Source organism: Egretta garzetta, unplaced genomic scaffold, assembly GCF_000687185.1.
Source record: "Egretta garzetta isolate BGI_Z169 unplaced genomic scaffold, ASM68718v1 scaffold325, whole genome shotgun sequence".
Taxonomy (NCBI): Eukaryota; Metazoa; Chordata; class Aves; order Pelecaniformes; family Ardeidae; genus Egretta; species Egretta garzetta.
In genome coordinates this window covers 360,941-370,149 of record NW_009259833.1, presented here as the reverse complement: position 1 = coordinate 370,149, position 9,209 = coordinate 360,941, and the positions used below count along the sequence as shown (strand labels likewise).

At 44.7% G+C, this 9,209-nt stretch overlaps 1 protein-coding gene across 4 annotated transcripts in view; it reads left to right on the top strand.

The window, feature by feature from the left end:
- ELP3 (elongator acetyltransferase complex subunit 3) overlaps nucleotides 1–9,209 on the top strand; it is a 106,838-nt gene that overhangs the window by 57,465 nt on the left and 40,164 nt on the right. For all 4 annotated transcript variants that reach the window (XM_009639901.2, XM_035895411.1, XM_035895410.1 and 1 more), the window contains one exon: nucleotides 4,606–4,799. In XM_009639901.2, coding sequence (XP_009638196.1) covers nucleotides 4,606–4,799 — 194 coding nt within the window. The remainder of the gene's footprint in view (nucleotides 1–4,605; nucleotides 4,800–9,209) is intronic.

The window sequence follows — 9,209 nt, the reverse complement described above, 5'->3', positions numbered from 1 at the left end:
CCCTCCTCTCAGGCAGTTGTAGGGAGCGATGAGGGCTCCCCTCAGCCTCCTCTGCTCCAGGCTGAACCCCCCCAGCTCCCCCAGCCGCTCCCCAGCAGCCTGGGGCTCCAGACCCCTCCCCAGCTCCGCTGCCCTTCTCTGGACACGCTCCAGCCCCTCCATGTCAAAGTACTCAACTTTTCTCTAATACCACATAAATTGGGTGGTAAGGTTATGAGAAACGTTATTTTAAGGTATGAAAAGGTCCACGTTTATGAACCTTCAGATCATTTAAGTTTCAGCTGATCTGAATTGACCTTTTTTTTATTACAGTTAAACCACTACGATAATTTCTCACTTCCTGTCCACCCTGCACACACACAGTTTTAAATTTTACTCTAGCATCCATCTTTATTATACGAGACGTGTGTTAAATGCTAGTTGGCTTACAGTCTTTAGCTGGAGGGGAGGAAACTTCAAGTTCAAAGAAAATTGGTTTAGTAGCTTTGAAGTTGGATGTGCTTCCATTTGGAATATTTACGCATGCAAGAGCACTACGCCACATCCTCAAGTGGCTCAGAAAGACTGGAAATACGTAAGGATCCTTTCTCTCTGGGTCATCTTTAACCTCGAACTTCACAGTGCATTAGCAAACGTGGATTTAAGCCCTGATCGAGTGCTTGCTAAAGCTGATGGAAAGCTTCCTGTTGACTCCAGTGATGCTGTGGATGGTGGTCTCTGGAACAAATGTAAATTTAGGGATTGAATTTGTTTTGGCAGTAAACTGTTCTGAACGGTTTTATCAGTCGAAGACACCTTTTAAGGTGTCTAATTAAAAAAAGAAAAAGCTACAATTCCTACTAAAGCTTGGCATGCGTTGGCATTTTATAGTTCCTTTGTTTCATGAGAGACTTAGTCAAAACTGTTTGTAAATGGGAAAAGGTTAAGCCTTTAAATATTGGGATTTACAGAAACTATTTATAGTTTACCGCTGGAAAAAGGGGTTCGGGGAAAAAAAGGAGACAGTGCTTTGTTGTATTGTTTGAAATTAATTGCTTTTGAAATAATTAAACTTGAGGAATATTTTGAGAAATATATTAAGAAATAAATAGGGACATCTGTTGCTTTTTTTAATGCCAGCATTACTGAAATACGAAGTAGCATTACCAGCTAGCTTAATATATTGACATAAAATATGCAGTATGCGTGAAGCGGCAAAAATCACGATGTGATTAGAAACCTTAACTTTTGGCCTTGCTTTTGACTGCTGGATGACTTTAACCTTAGTGCCGTGTTGATGCCTTTGCCTTTAATCTGCAATGTAAATCAGTGAATGTTTAAATATTCTGACTGGTGAATCATACATGTTTTTGCATTCAGTTCGGTATCATTGCCAATATTAATACATAACCTTACTGGAAGCCTTTTTTCCTTGCTGGAGTGGTTTATTTATCTTCTGATATCTCATTGGGGAAGCCTCATTGCTTTCTTACCTTAATGTCTTTCTCTTCTTCAGTGCCACTTGGCCATAGAGCTCCCCTCGTTAGAACAATCACCTCTTACGTGATTTTCTTATTGCTTCTTTCACAGTTGTTTTGCTTTACGTTAGAGCACCTCTAACCAACCCCAAAAGGTGGGAGTCTGTCCTTTTGGGTTGTTCTAGGACAGGAGGATTCTGAATTCTTTTCCTGACACTACACTACCTCATATGCTATGTGACTTTGGATCACAGACCTGCCTCAGCTGGCTGCTTTGACAAGGAGTCCAGGGATTTATTTTTCCCCCCCCCCACCTCTTTGCATCTAGAGCATCAGATGCACACTAGGGCCGGTGCAGAAGAAGCGATAAGAGTGGTCAGCCAAGGGCAGGGCATGTCTGCCTTCCCTGACAGCCACCAGCGACGGTGTTGACCTGTAAAGTCAAGCTGAACCCTTGGGGCAGAGGGGCGGACACACGCTTCCAAGAGATGCATTAAATGGGTGTAATGGTTCCCTGCTGTCACATAGGAGCAGATCCTCCTTTTGACCTTCCTTACTTACTGGGAGTTGCACTCGATGATCCTTATGGGTCCCTTCCAACTTGCGATATTCTATGATTCATCGGCGGTGCTCAATTGACCACTCCGCAACCCAGCCCAAGACCAAAACAAAAGAAAAGCGCTCTCCTCAAAATGCTCATTGGGCTCTCCTGCATCGGTGAGGTGAGTCATCCTGGTCAAGTGTCCATCAGGAATCAGAGCTGGCATGAGGTTGGGAGCAAGACGGTGTGGCTGGAAGCGTGGGCAGGGCAGGGAGCCATCACATCTGCTGCCTGTGGAGCTGCAGCACAAACCAGCCCAGAGTGTCTCCAAATAAGTCATTTATGTCCTGTCCTCAGAGGTGGTGACAATGATTTTATTATTTCGCAGAGCTGGCAAAGTAAGTGTGTTTTTTCATCTCATGGTGGCGATGTGAGATTCGTGATAAACAGGAGTGTTTGTAGAGTGCATAAATAGACCTGGGGAAAGGAGGAGACCAACCTTCCATCTACACACTCCAGAGCGAGCACCTTGACACCGGGGTTCAGAGTCTTCATCTGCCCTTGGCCAACTTCCTTGTGATCCATTTACTTTACAGATAGCACAGCTTAATGTGTGTTACCTGTCTGGGATGGTTGGTCTTGTGTCTTGGATACTCTTTGAGGAGAAATGACTAGATATCCCTCCTGGAGGCTGAGGGTGGAGAACGTGGGTCTCGCTTTCCTCATGAACCAAATCGTTTAGCAATTCTGTAACGAGGGGAGCAGAATGAGGCTGTGCCTGGATGGGGCTCTCTCAGCACCAGCAGCTTTTGGCACAACTGCTTTGCAAAGCTGCAGGTAACTCAAGTCAGTGAGTTGATCTGAGTTAAAACAACCCTGCAAGCTGTAAAACCAGTACCTCCCCCTTTTGTTGTTTTTTTTAATTTATGGGGCCATCCAGGACTTACTGCTCCTTAAGCCAGCAGTGCTGCTGGGGTGATGATGGCTGAAGCTTCATCAGACCACGAAGGCAGGATTTGCTGGTTAATTTTGCAGCAGGAGTGCAGACTTTATCCATGGTCCACATCTTGGTTTGTCTCTTGAACTGACTCAGTTGTCCCTGTCTCCCTGTTTACAAGGTTGTGTACAAATGGTTCAGGAGGCTGGAAAAGATATTTTTTAACCGGTTTCTTTTTTTCAGCTGGATTAGCTCTCTGGTCTGTTTTTCTCTGCAGCTGCACAGCAGGCAGGGTGGCACAGGAGCGCGGGCGTGCAGGACAGAGGCTGCTGGAGCTGGCCCCAGGCTTAGGCAGGGAGTCTGCCAGAAACAGCCTGGGCTGACGTGGTCCTGCCGTTCCTCTGACCTTGCTCGCCTCCTCCCGTCCTTGCGCTGGATCTCGCATGCATTCAAGTCTGTGCAGATCCATTTTGGTCTGCTTAAGCTAGCAGCAAACCATTTGCTGCTTTTTATCATGGTCAAGTACAGGTTTGTGAAGCACAGGGAGCCATCAGAGCCGCTTGGTGCTGCCCAGGTGGGGAGGTCCTGCTCCCAGCAGGCTGCTAATGGCACTTTATTCCAACATCCAGGCTTGCTGGAGCGCTCCAGGAGCTGGTTTAACACACAGCAGCAGTAGGAAACATAGCAAAATGTCTGAGTGGGTCTGGGCCACGGGAATGTGTTGAAGCAATTTAGGAAAGTGCTGGTGAGTACCAAAGCTAGCGCAGCAACTGGTGGGACCACAGTAGCCTGCCGTTAACTCAACTGAACAAACTTGTGGGGGGTTTTATCACTATGAGAATACCACGCCAGAGAGGGATCAAGCGGTGGATTTCAGGTGTGCGGTAGTCTAATCCAGTATTGGATCTGGCCCGTAGATGCTATTATAATGAGGGCAGTGTCATTGCTTAAGACAGTTTAATGGTTGCTTGCTTCAGGGTGCCTTGCCTGGTTTTTGATTTTTTTTTTTTTTTAAGTGATTTTATTTTAATTGTCATTACTGGAATTTAATCTGCAAAAAAACCCCAATTTGATCGTTGTGTAGCGCGAGCTAATGCTGTTCAATTTGCAGTTCTATACTGGGGTTTAGTCACAGAAGTTAGCAGGAGATACAGTTTGTCCTCCCGTTCTCCAGGATTGTTCAAAACATCATTGTAGAATAAATCTGTTTTTCTTCATTGCTATTCAAATGATGTGTCCCAGACACATTGATTAATCTCTAAATGTAGTCTGCCGAGATTGAAGATAAGTACACTCATTTCTATTGTTCTTATTCTGAGCAGAGTCTGTTACACTAAATGGTGCAATATCTATTGAATTCTTGCTGAAAGGTAGAAGTAATGTACAGATTTGACTCGTGGCATGGTCACGTGGATTGTTTTTTCTTCAGTGGCCTTCTCTTTAAATCTAGAACATGCTCTTTTATTTCCAAAAAATGTCGTCAACTGATAAAATACTGGAAACTCAATGTAAGCCTTCGTGCCAAAAAAGCCTTGTAAGCCAATGTAACGCTTAAACCGTACTTACAATTGTCTCTTACAAAATCTGTCTTGAAATTAGTTTTCTTGAGTCACTAAAGCCCCAGGTAGTTTGTTTTGCCCTGACTTGCATTTTTTGTTCTGCTTTTGCAGGAGTTTTTTGAGAATCCTGCTTTCCGCCCAGACGGCATGAAGCTCTATCCAACACTGGTGATCCGTGGCACTGGTCTGTACGAGCTCTGGAAGACTGGGAGATACAAGAGCTACCCCCCCAGCACTCTTGTGGATCTGGTGGCCAGAATCCTGGCCCTTGTCCCACCGTGGACACGTGTGTACCGTGTTCAGAGGTAATTTTCTGTGGTGGGCCTTGTATCTTGATTTATTCTGCTTGGAGGGATTCTTTAATTACAGCAAGATCTGACTCAGCCCTTTATTATTTTTCAGCCTTAATCATTAATACCCTAAAGATTTTTAAAACTGCTTCCTGTCTATTGAGAGTGGGAGAGGCCAAGTAGAATGAGAAGCTGTTTAAATTGAACTGCCTCTCTAATGCACCCAGAAACTTCAAGATTTGTGGAGGCCCCGCTTTTGTTGCCAGTCAGACAACAGCATAGGACGTGGCACGCGTAGTACTTCAATGATATTAATGGAAAATTGCCCCTTTACTGTGGGTGAAGTATCCTAATTTATTGCAGGAGCTGTGAGGTGTGTCTTTTTTTTGGCTATAGAGACTTCCTTTCTCTCCCTGTGGGTGTTGCGCGGTTTTCATAAATGTGCTATGGTAGCGCCGTTATTTCCAGCACTCACCTCCCAGGACGATAGATAATACTTCCATTTAGCACTGTATTTTCAGTGCAGAGTCTTTCATGGATTATTTTTCTTCTGTTATCTCCTACATCTGGCTGATATTAGGAAGGGAGGCTATGGCGTGCTTGCCTATTTTCGCATGTGCAGACAATACTGAGTTGGCTTCCAGCTACATGAGCTGGAAACAGTGCCAACACCTAGCTCTCCAAGAGCAGGCAGAATGAGAGAGCCTTGTGGATTAGACCTCACCTGCCTGGACTTCTCGAAGGCATTTGATTTTGTGCCCGATCAGAAATAGGACATGACAGGGATAAGCAGAGAAACATGGTAGGGAAGAAAGTGACTGAAGGCAAGAAACGCTGGGTAGCTTTGGCAAAGAAAGTATGGACTCAGGGTTATTAGTGGAGTTTCTCAAACATCCATTTAAAAACTAATCTTGCTCCAAATTGCATTTATTTACAATGACACAAAAGTTAATAGGGGATTGAGGAAACCTTGCAGGGCTGGGAAGCATCAGTGAAAGAGAGAGGATGCACGAGCAGGATCTGGTGGTGGTGAAGCTGGGGTGATAGCGATGGGATGAGATGCAGTTCAGGGAAGTTTGAGATCAAACTCGGAGGGGGTTTTGCTGCAAGCTATGAGATTATGAAAATAGCAGAGGAGGAAAAGTACCTAATGTCTTGGTCTGTAATACGAATAAGCCACTGGTGAATGCAGCCGCGAAAAGCATTTTTTTTCAGGGTAACTCTTCTTAGAGATGAAAGTATTAATGCAGCAGCCAGACAAGGCTTTGTCTGGAATAATCCCCATCTCCAAGAAATAAACTGTGGAAATACGTGCAGAGGTGCATCAGTCTTTGGTTGAAGGATAGATATGGACATAAATGACCCCTGCAAATCTATGAGAGAAGGAAAATCATAGAATCATAGAATCATAGAATGTTTTGGGTTGGAAGGGACCCCCTGCAGGAGCAGGGACACCGCTAACTAGATCAGGTTGCTCAGAGCCCCGTCCAACCTGGTCTTGAAAGTTTCCAGGGATGGGGCCTCCACCACCTCTCTGGGCAACCTGTTCCAGTGTTTCACCACCCTCATTGTAAAGAACTTCTTCCTTATATCTAGTCTAAACCTACCCTGGTTTAGTTTAAAACCATTACCCCTTGTCTTGTCATAATAAATAAATAAATAATAAAATAACCTTTTAAGAAATAGGAACATTGATTTGGGCAGAGAACAAGGAAATAAGAGGTAGCCTTGCATAAAACAAGGCAGGAAGCCAGGAATTTTTGGTTGGGCCTGAGATTCTGGAGTAGCTTTCCAAAGTTACCAAAGAAGAAGAGACACTAAACATAAGCGTGGTGAAGCTTGATTAGGGTTATGAATGTGACTGTGATCCAGCAGTCTGCAGAAGCCCAGGCACAGATTCAGCCACCAGGAGATCCTTTCTTCAGAGCTTCGTTACTGTGAGAAACCAGTGGCTGTAGCTGAGCTCTGAGAAGAAGGACGTGATACTGCTGAAGAAGGTTAAACATGGCTTATAGGAAATACCTACTTGATACCCCGCCCAGGCTTTTCACATCACTTGTAGGAGCATTATTAAAGGTAAAATTCCTGTGTTTTCTTCCTGCTCTTCTCCTTCTTCCTCATCAGTTCCACTACTACAGACTCAGTGGCCCGTTTGCTCATGATGCTATCGCCATAGCATCATATCTAACACGAACAGGTTTATTCTTAGAGGACAACATGAATTTGCCGCCTAGCAGGCCTTCTTCTAAGGAACACCGGCCTGGAAAAGTCTTTGCTTGGTGTGTTGATTTGCCTGAGCTTGACTATGATTTCTGCTGTCGACAGCAGCAGCCTCCATCCAGCTGTCATCTGGTTGTCAGTTATTATGTTCCAGTGGAATAGCTGTTTTCTTACTGACTGGCTCATGATATCTGAAACTTGTTCGTGGTGATTACAGATTTTTACACCTCCAGTGCAAAGTCCAAAAGCTATTACTTTGATCTAAATTGCTTTCGGGGCCATTGTGTGACTCTGGAACAGAATAATGAGCAAAGCCAGATTGCTAAAAACATTTGTGGCCCGTTCCCAACAACTGCTTCACTTGCAGACAGCAACTTTTTCCCCGTTCTCCATTGCTGCCCCAGCCCCTTTCCATCTTCCTCCAGCCTGTTCCCACAAGTCCTCCATCCTTCACATCTTACGATTCAGGCTCTATTTCTACCATCCTTTCAGATTCAGCTCGTGCCCTGGATGGCAGCTCCATCCCAGGCTCTCGTTTGGTACGTGCATTCAGGTTTTCTAGCAAACACCACCAGAAAAAGACTGAGCTATCTATGCCCATCCTTATTAGGACCACTATTTGGGATCTTTGTTCTCTAGTACCGGGTTTTGGGGAAACAGAAGGGACTCAGTGTTCTTGTAGTCCCTCACATGCTCAAAGTAATCCGTTTAAGGACACGGGTGAGTATCACAGAATCACAGAATCGTAAGGGTTGGAAGGGACCTCAGGAGATCATCTAGTCCAACCCCCCTGCTAAAGCAGGCTCACCTAGAGCATGCTACACAGGACTTCATCCAGGCGGGCTTTGAATATCTCCAGAGAAGGAGACTCCACAACCTCCCTGGGCAGCCTGTTCCAGTGCTCTGCCACCCTCAGAGTGAAGAAGTTCTTCCTCATATTCAACTGAAACCTCTTATGTTTCAGTTTGCATCCATTGCCCCTAGTCCTGTCGCTGGACACCACTGCAAACAGACTGCTTCCGTCCTCTTGACTTCCGCCCTTAAGATATTTGTATGCGTTGATGAGATCCCCTCTCAGCCTTCTCTTCTTCAGGCTGAACAAGCCCACCTCTCTCAGCCTTTCCTCGTAGGGGAGATGCTCCAGTCCCTTTATCATCCTAGTAGCTCTCCTCTGGACTCTTTCTAGGAGTTCCTCATCTTTCTTGACCTGGGGAGCCCAGAACTGGACACAGTACTCCAGGTGGGGTCTCACCAGGGCAGAGTAGAGGGGGAGGAGAACCTCCCTCGACCTGCTGGCCACACTCCTCTTAATACACCCCAGGATACCATTGGCCTTGAGTATGGGAGAGGCGTCACTGACAAAACACGGTAGAAGTCTTTCTGCTTCAGGAAACCAGGTTAAATAGGTTTTTTGTTTTTAAAAAAAAAAAAGAGATCCTGTTGCTAATGGCTGCTTGGAGGAGAATATATCGTCCAGGGTGTTTTGTAACCATCGGCGTTACTTAATACTTTATTTATCCTGAATGTTTGTGAACCTTATTATCACCCAAGTGCCTTGGTGTGTGAGAAGGTGTGAAATGACAGGAGCAGCACCACACACCTTGAGACTTCTCCCTTTGTGGATCTCGGTGGTTTATATGAATGTTATTTTCACTGTGCTGATGGAGAGATGAAGAAATAAGATACTTTACTCAGCCGAGATCATATAATACGCCAGAGCTGAGAGCAGACTCAAGGTTTTTAGTCTTTCACTGTGTGCTTCAATCAGCTGCTTCACAAGTGTCCTAAGTAATGCAAAATGTTTGAAAAATAGAAGATTAAATAGACCTTGTTGAAGCTTCTGGCAAATTGCACATTAACTTTAATAAGGTCAGGATTTAATCCCCCGTATCCCTGAATTTGTTTAGCATTTTAACAAGTCCTAAAATCACTGGTACAGTGCTGTCTTGTGGCTATTCAAACTAGGCAGTTAGTGTGTGCGCTCACGATGCGCACAGGGTACTTATTTAAATACTCTGCCCTAATCTGAAGTAGGGATGGAAAACCTATTTCTTGCTTTCTTTTTCTTGAAAAGCTTATTTTTCACATTCATATTTTAATTCCGTTTGCTCCCTAGTAGGCAAATGAGAAAGGCTCAAGTTACTGTACGTTGTAATCTAGCTTGTATTTGTAATACTTTATTTACTGTTTCATAGCTGACTCTGG